The 13903-nt window shown below is 48.6% G+C and overlaps 1 protein-coding gene across 1 annotated transcript; it reads right to left on the bottom strand.

The window, feature by feature from the left end:
• Positions 1–10614: 10614 nt before the first annotated feature.
• On the bottom strand, positions 10615–11529 carry LOC311428879 (olfactory receptor 14C36-like; the record flags this gene model as incomplete). The annotated part of the gene is made up of 1 exon (XM_084540114.1): positions 10615–11529. The coding sequence occupies one exon, from the start codon at positions 11527–11529 to the stop codon at positions 10615–10617; it is 915 nt and encodes a 304-aa protein (XP_084396240.1).
• Positions 11530–13903: the final 2374 nt, after the last annotated feature.

Here is a 13903-nt window from a genome sequence, read left to right on the forward strand (position 1 = left end):
TATCTACTCCAAATCTATCCTCTTTTAGTTTAAAGCCACTACTCCTTGCCCTATCACTACACCCCCTGACAAACTGTCCCTCCTCAGCTTTCCTGTAGGTCCCCTTTAGGTACTGGAAGGCTGCGATGAGGTCTCCCCAGAACCTTCTTTACAGCAGGCTGAAAAACTCAGCTTGTCTTCATGTGAGAGGTGCTCTGAACATCCTCTGAACGTCCTTGTCACCACAGTGAATAACAAATGTGAGTAGAGACACAGAACACCTTGTGGAAAGCAGCAGGACCCTGCCCTGCCTGGGGGGCCCCTTCCACCCACAACTTCTCCCCACAGCGCCCTGGGCACCCTTGCCTGCACCCCCAGCTTCAGCCCTTTACATGTTTCTACTAAGACCTCCTGGCAGTCCTTCTGAAATACCTGATGGGGTCTGAGCTACACACAGTTCTGTAGACCCTTCCAGGAGCAGCTACAGCCCTGTAGCCAGAGGTTTACCGTCTCAAGGGTGGTAATGGTTGTAATGGTTTCTCCTCTAGCGACATCTCAACATCGACCCACTCCAGCCTGCCCCTAACCTCTCTTTCACTCTCTCCTCTCCCCTTCTCACCTGCAGGCAGTGCCCCCAACCCTGCTGCCCTTTGCAGAGGAGCTGCTCCTGGGCAGAGCTTTGCCTCTTAAGAGGTGCCCAGCCCACTTGCCAGGAATTTTCTCTGTCCCAGGAGCCCAGCCCAGCTCATGAGCAGACGCTCAGTCTGCTCCCAGGTCATTTTAATGACTCCTCTGGTGTGTTTGGTGATGACCCCATGAACCTCAGGCACGGAGAGGAGTTTCAAGAAATCTCTCAAGTCCAAGTCAGATGCAAACTCCCAAGTTTCTTGGAGTGTCCCACTGAGGGCCATTACTGACAAAGACTCCCTTGGAGCTCATTAGAGCAGAAAATTGGAGGAAGCGATCACAAGAAGACAAAGGCAATGTTAAAGCGGCTCTGATGCTTAGAAAACGTTGATGTGCTTCACCAAGCATGATGGCCAAGCCTGGACCCCTGGCCCCTGGGAAGGGAGATCCTGTCCCTCACATGTGTCTGTGTGCTCTTACTAGGGCAATATGATATGGGGATGCACATTGCCAAGTGCAGGAGAATGGTACGACACTTTCCTGGTTTGCAGGTGTGGGTGAGGAGGCAATGAGGCCCAAGAGCTTGAAAGCTAAGATGTCGTCTCATAAGGCTCAGTGGCACAGACAGCAGCCATAGAGAAGGAGACAAAGACCTTGGCTCTACTGGGGTTTTTAGCCTTGCCACAGCCCTTGATCCTCTGCACGCCAGGCTGTCCTATGGATTCCCAAACCTGTGCCTCTTTCTCTGTGGGATGTAGACATTCAACCTTCTTTCCCTTCTTGCTCTCACCTGAACGTCTTCCTGCCTTTATGGATAATGACTCCGTGCTCCCTGATGGTTCCTTGAAACACAAAACCACGGCTGGATCCAGTCTCCTTCTGGGGGACCTGTTGCACCACAACATTGTCCTTGGAGTAATATTTCTTTCTCATGGCCAGTGTCAATCTCCCGAGATAGACTTTGTGGCATTTTTAAGGAGACTGGTTGGCGGAGACCCTTGGGAGGCTGTCCTGGAGGAATGCTGGGCACTCTTCAAGAAAGAAATCCTAAAGGCACAGGAGCAGGCTGTTCCCATGTACCAAAAGAAGCCGGCGTGGAATAAGACTGGCCTGGCTGAACAGAGAGTTGAGGCTAGATCTCAGGAACAGAAAGAGGGTTTATGACCTTTGGAAGAAGGGGCAGGTCACTGGAACTCAGTCTGCTATTGCTGTTAAAGAAAATAAAATGTTTGTGTTTGTTTGTTTGTTGCTTGTTTAATACATAAACAAAACAAGGAGGACTAAGGAGCACCTTCATCTTTTATTGGATGTGGAAGGAAATATAGTGACAAGGGATGAGTAAAAGGCTGAGATGCTTACTGCTGCCTTTGCCTCAGACTTTTGCAGCAACACCAATTCTCACAGGAGCCTTCAGCTTCACTTGGGGCACAACAACCCCATGCAGCACTACAGGCTGGGGGCAGAGTGGCTGGAAAGCTGCCAGTTGGAAAGTCACTTAGGGGGATTTATCAATAGCCAGCTGAACAGGAGCCAGGTGGCCAGAAAGGCCAACAGCCTCCTGGCTTCTACTGGGAATAGTGTGGCCAGCAGGACTAAGGAAGTTCCTCTGTACTTGGCTCTGGGGAGGCCACACCTCGAGTAGTGAATGCAGCTCCAGGGCCCCCAGTGTAAGGACATGACGTATTAGGATGAGTCCAGAGGAGGGACACAATGATGACCAAGGGGCTGGAGCACCTATTCTATGAAGACAGGCTGTGGGAGCTGGGGTTCTTCAGGCTGGAGAAACGAATGTTCCAGGGAGACCTCATTGCAGCCTTCCAGAACCTACAGGAAAGCTGAGGAGGGACTTTTCATCAACGAGTGTAGTGATAGGACAAGGGGTGATGGTTTTAAACTGAAAAAAAAGATGGTAGATTTAGATTAGACATTAGAAAAAAGTTCTTTGTTCTGAGGGTGGTGAGGTACTGGAAGAGGTTGCCCAGGGAACTTGTGGATGCCCCATCCCTAGAAGTGTTCAAGGCCAGGCTGGATGGGGCTTTGAGCAAACTGGTCTAGTGAAAGGTGTCCCTTCCCATGGCAGGGGGGATATCATTTCAAAGAAATTATATGATCTTTAGGGTCCTTTCCAACCCAAACTATTCCGTAATTCTCTGAGCTCCCTAGTACCCCACTGAGTCAGCTGAATACTGCAAGGGGCTTCTGCGAACAGCCTGAGCAGGAACTTGATCAATTATCCTCAACTTGGGCACCTGCTGTCATTTCATTTGGCAGAAGACCTTCCCCACAAGGCTCCCGGACGACACCCTCACACAGTGCCCTGCCTCTCCACATCGGTCCACCTCAGCTTGCAGTTACCTGCTTATATCTTGGACCACCTCTGCCACCTCAAAGTTTATCATGAGTTCGTGGCCTCCATTTCCAATAATTCCAATGGGAGCTAAGACACGCAGTTGACACACAGGTGCCTGTTTTGTGCACACCTGAACCGAGGCAAGACAACTCCAACCTCCAGTGGGTTTGTGGTCAATATGGGAAGTAGCAGAGTCTATAAGCCTACAAACCTGCAGTAGTGACTCGGCTGACTCCCTTCTCCCATCCTGGTGTCCTGGTTTCAGTTAGGACAGAGTTAATTTTCTTCCTAGTAGCTGGTAGAATGCTATGTTTTGGCTTAGGATAAGAAGAGTGCTGATAACACCCCGATGTTTTAATTGCTGCAGAGCAGTGCTTACACCAGGCCAGGGACGTCTCAGCTTCTTGCTCTGTCCTGCCAACGGGCAGGCTGGGGGTGCAGCAAGAGCTGGGAGGGGACAGAGCCAGGACAGCTGACCCAAACTAGCCAAAGGGGTATTCCATACCATCTGACGTCATGCTAAACAATATATAGGGGTGGGTAGCCGGGGGAGGGGGGCAGGACTGCTCAGGGTTTGGCTGGGCATCGGTCAGCGGGTGGTGAGCAATTGCATTGTGCATCACTTGTTTGTACACATTATTATTAGTAGTAATATTATCATCATTATTGTTATTATTATCTTCCTGTCTTAATACACTGTCTTTATCTCAACTCATGGGCTTCACTTTCCCATTTCTCTCCCCCATCCCAGCGAGGGAGGGGGGAGGGTGAGAGAACGGCTGTGTGGTGTTTAGCTGCCGGCTGGGTTAAACCACTACAAGTATTATTTGCATAGTAATACAGATACACTTTGGATAGTATGAGAAAAAAGCTACAAGTCAGTCTTTCCACAATTTTGACTTTACTTTATTCAGAAGAGGATGCTGTTATATCCCCAGCATCATATATCTGATTACCATATTCTAGGCAGACAAAACTTGGCAACCACCAACATCAGGAGATTAATACACCACATATTTCAGTCAGTTTTCCAAACACTGGATTGTCTAGGCATACTCTTTTCTAAATTTGCAGTGGTTTGGGAGAAAAAAGTACCCAATTACTACGCATCTTCTGCAACTGCTTGATCCCCATGCTGGATATAGCTCATTTACTTTACTCCAGTCCAGTGAATAATGAAACAAAATGTCATACGCAAATCATCTGGCAGGGCGACACACTTCCAGTTAGCATCCAGAGCCATCTGGACCCATGCTAAGAGAAACAGTAGTTTACAGCCTTGACATCTTCTGAAGCAAGAATGCTAGAATGCATGGAAATGGTGAAAAGCTGCAACGCTTAAGTTCAGACTGCACATTAGGAAACAATTCTTTACTGTGGGGTGATCAAACCCTGGAACAGGCATCCTTGAGGGGTGGTTGACACCCCATGACTTCCAGTGTTCCAGAGGCATTTGGGCAATGCCCTCAAGAATATGCTTTAACTTTTGATTATCCTTGAAGAGGTCAGACAGTTGGACTCGATCTTTGAAGGTCCCTTCCAACTGAACTATCTTATTCTAGGAAAACTTGCTTCCAGCTCTCTCAAGATAGTAGCAGCATCATTGCTAACAAAAAGCTTGGCCAGATGATTGCACCCATTTTGTTCATTGCTAAAGGGGAAAAGAAATATCCATTAGGCAACTGTCACTTTGCACAGAAATACTGTTTCCATAGTATTTTGGTTTATCTCACACATTAAAACATTACCCTTGTTTATAATTTAATAATCCAAAGTATTTTTTTGTGAAATAACACTCAGGAGTGTGTTACATCAAGGGGAACTCATTCATTTCTGAACAAGCAGTTTTCTCTTCAGAAATATTGGTACAGAATTTAACTAATCAAGACTGAAGATCATGGTTTTGGTGTATGTGTCAGAACACAGTACGGTTACATGCAAGATGACTATCTACCAGGTTATCATCTTTTATTTTCTGTAGGTCTCCCATATAGGAGGAAGACAGCAAAGAGGACACAGTGACCTTACCAGTTAGTACTCCAGTGATTCATCAAGACTTAACATTTTGTCTTTTTTTTTTTTTTTTACCATATAATTCACATTCTCCATGCCATCATCTGGTAGTAGCTACTTCACTAGTGCAGGACTTACAGGAGCACTTCTTTTTTTCCAGGTAGGAAGCAGAATGGTTAAATGATGAAATGTTTCCTGAAAATGTTACAGTTGTCAGCCAGGAAGTCTGTGGCTCTTTTCCTGTAGGGTCGTGCCACTTGCCAGCACTACATCATGCTAGGTGGAATGCCAGACTAGACTTCAATTACGTTGCCCCAAACAGTACCTGTTTGTATTAAAAACATTTCTGAGGCAGTGTATATACAGTGGTGTTACTCTCCTGTTGTGGTTTAACCTGGCAGGCTGCTAAGCAGCACGCAGCCATTCGCTCATTCCCCCACCCTCCCAGTGGGATGGGGGAGAAAATTGGGAAAACAACAAAGTTAGAACTTGTGGGTTGAAATAAAGACAGTTGAATGGTTCAGTAAAGGGAGGAAAACCAATAACAACTACAATTATAATATATCTACAAAAGGCATGATGCACAATGCAATTGCTTACCATCCACCAATTGATACCCTGCCAGGCCCCAAACAGCACCTCTCCATCCATGGGCAACCCCCAAAGTTTTGTTGTTCTGCATGATGCCATACGGAATGGGACATCCCTTGGGCCAGTTTGGGTCTCCTGTTCTGACTGTGTCCCTTCCCAACTTGTTTTTGAGCATCTGCAGCCTCCTCGCTGGCAAGGCAGCGCGAGAAGTTGACGAATCCTGGGCTCTGGGTAAGCACTGCTCTGTCACAACTGAAACACCGCTGTGTTATCAGCAGCATTCTCATACTAAATCCAAACCACAGCACCACACCAGCTACTACGAAATGAACTCTCTCTGAGCCAAAAGCGGGATAAGCTTTGTCATGAAAATCAAAGGAGGCCTACTTTTGTTTGTCATTCCACAATCCAGAAATAACACATTATTTCTTTTACTTCAGAAGCACTTTCAGTTCTGAGGGTGTCTCCCCGGAGTCTTGGAAAAGACATACACAGGTAAGGAAAGAGCTCAGAGAAACTGCAGCATGGCATTTTGGCTCAAAACTAAGGACTAGGTAGAGATAGAAGGAAAAGCAGAAGATAAGGAGAGAGATGAGCCGGAGAGATGCTTTGATTATGTTGGAACATGGTCAAAAGTGAATTGAGAAGGTCACAGCAGAGGCATGATGACATTACTCGGGAAGAGGCAGCTCCTAGCTCTAGCTGCATTACCACAGCTTGTCTTCCATGCCTTTTCACAATCAAAAGCCAACAGGCACTGGACAACACCAACATTAAGACAAGTGAGGAGATGCTTGGTGAAATGGAATAACCAAAGGCAAAGCCTCCCGTCTGATCCTGTATGACGAAACACAATGCACTTCAGCAAAGACACCTAGAACACTGCTGTACGATTCTTGGTTGCATGTGAAGCAGTCACGCACTTTTGAGACTCACTTGCACTTTTATCAACTTCTCTGTGCTATTTTGCATGTTTTGATCTTTGGGTGCTTTCCTATAACCAGCTGGAATATCCAAAACATTTTTATAAGATTATCTGAATACTTACTTCTATTACTAAATCTGTTTTTGTTGCATTCTATGTGGAAGGGTAAATGACTGGGGGGAAAAAAAAAAGGGTCAAAAAGTTGCATGCAACTGATTATGACTGGACGTTACGGTAGTACCAAAATATTTACCCACATTTAAATCTGTTAGATACCCTTACATCAAATCTCTTTACTCTTTGTGGCACCTGGCATCTGGATTTAAAAAATTTCTTGCTTTCCATAGAAGGATCTCAAATATTGGATTAATGATGACCTCTTTCATAGATAGCCTAGCAAAGTTAGCTGTCTTTCAGATTTCACTACTTTGGACTCCTCACATTTCTATCTATAGAAGTTGTTTATATTTTGGATTTGGAGTTACTTTCCTCCAAAATGCGCATACCAGCCCCTATGAAGAAAAAGAACCCTATGCTGGCTGAAACCAGGCCATCTCTTTACCTGATTTTCCCCAAGACTCACAGCAGAAGATCCAAAGCAATGGTATGTGGCATGTTAAAGGAATGGGGTTTTACAATTTAAAATACTTCTCAAATTTGTATCCATTATAATATTCTTATAAGAGTAAAGGCTCAATATGTCTCTTTTCATAGCTTCTGAATTCTGGTCTCTGTTTTTTCAGTTTTGGACTCTCCAAAGCCACTGGTTCCTCAGCTCCTTCGTAAAAGTTAGCTCAGAAATTAAATCAAGGGTTGTTACTGCCTGCCAATTTAGTGTGAACTTTGCAAGCATTCACCCGAAGGTGAATTGGGGATCTTATTAATGTTACAAATATCTTAAGTGTGGGAGGCAGAAGGATTTGGCCAACCTCTTTTTGGTGGTTTATGGGGACAGGACAAGGGGCAATGGCCACAACATAGATGACAGGAAGTTCCGCAGCAGTGTGCGAAAGAACTTCTTCGCGGTGAGGGTGACAGAGCACTGGAACAGGCTGCACAGGGAGGTTGTGGAGTCTCCTTCTCCAGAGATATTCAAGGCCCGTCTGGATGCCTACCTGGGCAACCTGGGAGGGGGGTTGGACCCGATGATCTCTTGAGGTCCCTTCCAACCCCTACAATTCTGTGATTCTGTGACATTCCCTTTCTGAGTTTTCTGTAATTAAAATGCTGTTATTTAATTACTCTCTCCTAACTTTCCGTCAGAAGTCGTCATTAGGAAGAGCATCCTCGGTGCATGTGGCATGCAGACATTTTCCAGTCTTTTACTCTCTATGGCTAAGAACCTAGAGAGCTGGTCTGTTCTGGAAAACGATCAAACTGATATTAGAACAGTTGCTTCTACTTCCTTTTGAGAGACAAAATACAAATTCAATCTGAGATTTCCCCATTTAAGAATAATACAAAAAAGACAACTGGAACTGCAAAAGTTTTATTATTAAAACAGATTAACTTCAGCACAATCAACCTATGAACTAAGAGACTATGAACCTGTAAGGGGGTGCTGCTATCCCTGCTGTGTCTAGCAGGTGCCATGCCTGGGTGCCATTCTGTCGCCTGCAGCTGCCTTGTCTTGGTCGCAGGTGCAGGTCGGGCAGTGTGGGGCTGCCAGGCGCTGCCAGCTGTACGGCTGCAAAATGGCTGCAGCAGAGGCTACTGCCAGCAAGGCCAGTGGAAAGAGTAAGTGACGGAAGGGAGGCAGGGCAGCCGAGGGAGCCTTCGGAACTCCTGCGTTTGGGCACAGGGGGATCTGGGAAGGGAGGACGTGGTGTGGGGAGGGAGCAGGAGCGGCAGCTCAAACGTCACCATGACGACCCAGTGTCACCACGATGATATCACAGTGTGGCTCTGGCTGGAGCAGCCGGAGCAGGCATGTTGCTGGTCCTGCAACATAGCTATGGGTGTTTTGACTCAAGAGCCAAGAAGCAAATAAAGCTATTTAAAAGGGATCACCCCTCACCTGGCCGTTGCTTCCCCTTCCCTGTGTGGTCCCCTGAATAGCCCCCTGCTGGCCTCCTTGATGTCCCTCCAGTTTCTGCTTTTGGTTTTCTGCTTGAAAGATAAAAGCAGTAAGCTATTTCTGTAAAGATTTAGTAGAAAGTACAGGTCTTTTCTGAGCCACAGTGTCAGCAAAGAGTTCAATGTCATACTAACTTCAGAGGCTGATGTATTCCATCAGTTTACCCTGATAAACTAACCACAACTTTTGTCTTCTATGAAGTTAGTCAAGCCACTGAAGTTTTTAGATGCATGCACAGGTATGTTCTTATCCATTTACTACAGGCCTGAGCAATAAGCTTCAACAAAAGAAGCCTTCAGTGCCATCCTTTCTGCGTATCACTGAAATACGCAACACAGATGCCACTTCAAAATCTCCAAGGTTCATTGCAAACAGCACACCACATCTGGAAGGATTTCTAGGGCCTCCTTGACAACTTTTTCATATCTTTCACTCACCTGTGCAGTAAACAACAAATATTTCACCTGGCTGTGCATCCGTATTGCTTCTACCTCCTTGGAAAAGGACCATACAACATAAACAAATGGAAAAGCTTACAAGGGAAGCAAACAATCACAAGCAACAAAAACTGACTAAAAATTCACTTGGAAGGAAGTAGACTATTCACAGCTCTATGACCAATGGCAGTGTGAACTAAATCTCCAGAACGGCAGTAACAATAGAGCTTGCCTCTGAGACTGATAATCCCAGCCTCAGAAGGTCTTAGGCTATTTCCTGAAGGACTTGATCAAGAACAAGGACAAAGCTAGTTTCATCTCTAACTTCTTGCTCTTGCATGTTGGAAACCTTCACAAGCATTTTTGCAGTAGGGTGCTGGACCTTTAAAAGAAGTCACACATCTTCGTCACTAACATCTCACCTGGATTGTAGCTCCTGGTTTTTCCTGTGCCTCCAGTATAAGCTCCCTAATTTCAAGATATATCTAAAGATACACTGAATGCATGAAGTAGGAAAAGAAAGCAATACGAATTAACTTAACTGGGTAAGTTCTCTAAAAGCCAAAAGCACAACCACCTATGAAAAAAAAAAAATAAATCACAAAGAACCAAACATCCCTGGAAGTCTTCAAAAGACGTTTAGATGTAGAGCTTAGGGATATGGTTTAGTGGGGACTGCTAGCGTTAGGTCAGAGGTTGGACTCGATGATCTTGAGGTCTCTTCCAACCTAGAAATTCTGTGATTCTGTGATTCTGTGATCTCCCCTGCAACATATATTGGATATCCTTGTTATTGGTTCTGTGCTATTTTGACAGTGTGCAGAGGTTTCACTGTCACTTTTGCAACATGAGAGAAGCCTGAATTTAGACCTTTAAGCTGAATTCACATATGTGTATCATACAAACAAGATCTCTACATTACAGTTTAATTCTAGTGTTTTATCCACTTTGGGAATGCACTGTTTTCCCCCCTGTGGTGGTTTTACTCAGGTGGGCAGCCGAGCCCCACCACAACCGCTCTCTCACTCCCCCTCTCCTCAATAAGGAAGGGGGAGAAAATACAACACAGAGAACTCAAGGTTTGAGATGAGAAAGGTTTAATTAAAGGGAAAGGGAATGGGGAGGAAAAAAGAAACAAAGGAAAAAATAAGTCCGCATGCAAGCACAGAGAGAGGGAAAAAAATTATTCTCTACTTCCCATCAATGAGCGATGTTCGGCCATGTCCTGGGAAGCAGGGCCTCAAAACACATAGTGGTTGTTCAGGACGAACACCCCCTCCCCCACGAGAGCCCCCCTTTTTGTTGCTGTGTGTGACATCAGGTGTTATTGAATATCCCTTTGGCTGGTTTAGGTCAGCTGCCCTGGCAATGTCCCCTCCCCATCACTTGCCCACCCCCAGCCTGCTGGCTCTTGGGGGCTTGCAAGGAGTCCTGATGTTGTGCCAGCACTATGCAGCAACAGACACAACACTTGAGTGATTATCAGTGCTGTTCCAGCTATGAGTGCAGAGCACAGCACTGTGTGGGCTGCTGCAGGGAAAAGGTGACTCCAGCTGAGACAGAGCCAACACACAGTCTAACACAGAGGTGGGAAGTTCATTCCTTCTGAAAATCTTTATTTCATGAGTTTCCTGAGGGCATCCTTAATCTCCTGGTTCCTCATGCTGTAGATGAGGGGGTTCAGTGCTGGAGGCACCACTGAATACAGAACTGCCATCACCAAGTCCAGGGATGGGGAGGAGATGGAGGGGGGCTTCAGGTAAGAAAACATGCCAGTGCTGACAAACAGGGAGACCACGGCCAGGTGAGGGAGGCACATGGAAAAGGCTTTGTGCTGGCCCTGCTCAGAGGGGATTCTCAGCACAGCCCTGAAGATCTGCACATAGGACACCAGGATGAAAACAAAACAACCAAATACTAAACAAAGACAAACCACAAGAAGCCCAGCTTCCCTGAGGTATGAGCCAGAGCAGGAGAGCTTGAGGATCTGGGGGATTTCACAGAAGAACTGGCCCACAGCATTGCCTTTGCAAAGAGGAAGAGAAAATGTGTTGGCAGTGTGCAGGAGAGCATAGAGGAAACCACTGCCCCAGGCAGCTGCTGCCATGGTGGCACAGGCCCTGCTGCCCAGGAGGGTCCCGTAGTGCAGGGGCTGGCAAATGGCCACGTAGCGGTTGTAGGCCATGATGGTGAGGACAGAATACTCTGCTGTCATCAAGAATAGAAACAGAAAAACCTGGGCTGCACATCCTGCATAGGAAATGGTCCTGGCGTCCCACAGGGCATTGGCCATGGATTTGGGAAGAGTGGTGGAGATGGATCCCAGGTCGAGGAGGGCGAGGTTGAGGAGGAAGAAGTACATGGGGGTGTGGAGGCGGTGGTCACAGGCTACGGCGGTGAGGATGAGGCCGTTGCCCAGGAGGGCAGCCAGGTAGATGACCAGGAAGAGCGCGAAGTGCAGGAGCTGCAGCTCCCGCGTGTCTGCGAATGCCAGCAGGAGGAATTCAGTGATGGAGCTGCTGTTGGGCATCTGATCCCTTTGCTCATGGGGTGCTGCCAAAGGAATAAGCCCACTCATAAGTTAGGACTGCTCCGATCCAATCTCTTTCCACTCCTTGCCCTCCAGTCCCACAGCATCACCAAAAGCACATGGCCACTCACCTTCCTTTCAGCACCCTCATGCACCTCCGTGGCTGGAGCTCTGCTTCATGCTGGCTCAGGGCACCGTGAGGAGCAGGGTCTCTTCTCCTGAAGGACTCAGCCCTGCTCTACTCTGGCTGCCCCCTTGGAAAGCTGCTGAGATATTCCAAAATTCAACATTTACCTCTCATGTCACCGACTTGCAATGCAGAAGGGCTGCTCAGCACCTTCCAGCAGAAGAAGCTCCTGGGTGTGCTCTAAGAGGTTGCCTGCAGAGAGCCAGCTCGCTGCCCAGCCCCACGCACCGTGCTGTCAGGTCCCACGCACTGAGGTGCTCCGAGGGACCGGGGCTGGACAAAGCTGCACAGCAGGACCTGCACTGCTGTGTGGGAGCTGCTGCAGGGCGTGAGGGGCAAAGCAAGGGCAGCGTGGGCAGTAAGGGGATGGGAGAGCTCCCCAGCACTCCCGCTGGCTGGCGACAGGGCAGACAGGTTGCACTCGGGAGCTTCTCCTCCTCGGGCTCCAGCTGCCAAGGAGCTGACTCAAGCCAGGAGCCCATGGCCTTGGTGACACAGGCTCTGCTGGCCAGGAGACAACAAGGACTTGTGCCACCAAAGGCCTCTGCACTGCAGGGGCAGGGACAGGGAGGCGTCTGAATCTCCTTGCCATGGTGTTTGTGGTAGCAGCCCTCTCACCCCGTCTGCTACCTAAGGCTGACCCTGCAGGTGGCTGTCTCCCTGTCCCCACCTCTCCTCCCTGCCCATGCTCACATACATGCCCTGGATGCTCACCCTACTGTGGGAAAACCCTGCTCTGGAGCACATCCTCCTCCACACCAGAGAAACTGGGAGAGTCCTGATGGGTGCTCTAGGCTGTGGGACATGCCAGCTCTACCAGGCACTCACCTACACCATCCCGCAGCCAGAGACTTGCTGGGTGAAGGCTGGTGAAGATTCCTCTTGCAGTGAGCTCGCAGTTGTCCTCCCACCCTATGCTGCCTCCAACCTCTCTCTCTGTTTTCTCCTCTCCCCTTGTCTCTGCAGCTCTGCTCACTTGCCATAAGCTCCCTGTGTCCCAGGAGCCCAGCCCAGCTCAGCAGCAGAGGCTCAGCCCAAGGTGTCACTTGCTCTGCCCCTCTTGCATCCCACAAGATGTCCCTGGGGCTGCAGGGCTGATGGCTCCTGAAGGCAGCAGAGTCGCTCCTGGGGCACCTACTTGGAAGCAGACTGACACAGTCCCTCTCGGCCCCTATGCACACTGGACAGACTGAGTCCTGCAGCAGGAGTTGCCCTGCCAGTGATCTATGTGATCTATGGAAGGCGTCAGTGTTCCCCCCTGGGAACCCCTGGTCCTGCCCCAGTGTCAGGCAGGACACGGGCAGGGCAAGCAGGGATCCCGTGGTGCAGGGCAGGGGTTCAGCTGGGCCAGTGCTGCTCTCTCTCAGCTCTCATCAGTGGCCCTGAGGCTGGCAGCTCCCTTCCTGCAGCCCTCAGACCCCCAGCAGCAGAGACCCCTCTTGCCTCTGCTCGGTGCAGAGACAGTGGGTGCCTGCGGGCCAGCCCCTTCCCTGAGCTCCCCCTGGGTCAGCAGGTAGGGAGGGGGGCAGTCAACGCTCACTCACACACCAAAAACAAACCAACCTTGTTGGCATTGGAGGTGCTAGGGCTGGTCCCATCCTTGTGCATGTGTCTGGCCCTTCTAATGGGGCACAAGTGGGACAGCCCCGCCTGTCTGAGCATCAATTGCAGGGCGCTAGGGAGAGGGCCATTTGTCCAAGTGAGAAGGCACCAAACACTGAGGGCATTAAACCTGCCCTGGGCACACAGTTCCTTGCAGAAAAGCCATTGCTCACAGAGGGTCCTGGGCTCTTGGTAAAAGGGTGTCCCATTACAGGTCCATGCTTGGCCCTGGTGGCACAGCTGAGGTGCAGCTGCCCAAACGCGTGCCAACGCCCTCAGCCAGGAAGAGGCAGGGGGACCTGGAGCCCCTTGTGCTGTCACAGGATGGGGACACTTATGGAGATGTGGTAAGGAGCTCGTAGGTCTGGTGGTGCTGTAAAAGACACACGCAGCTTATTCAGGACCTAAAACTCATCAGAGCACCACAGGAGAAGCTGATGGTGGTGACATTGTGGTGAGGCTTACAGATGTGCTGAAAAAGTGGTCGAAGTCTTGTTCAAGCAGCCCATGGACATCTCCAGAAGAATGACTTCATCGATTACAAGAGACTTGAATTTCCTTGGCATTTCCTCATCAAGAATCCAT

This window comes from Aythya ferina (genome assembly GCF_964211825.1).
Source record: "Aythya ferina genome assembly, contig: HAP1_SCAFFOLD_170, whole genome shotgun sequence".
In the NCBI taxonomy this organism is placed as follows: Eukaryota; Metazoa; Chordata; class Aves; order Anseriformes; family Anatidae; genus Aythya; species Aythya ferina.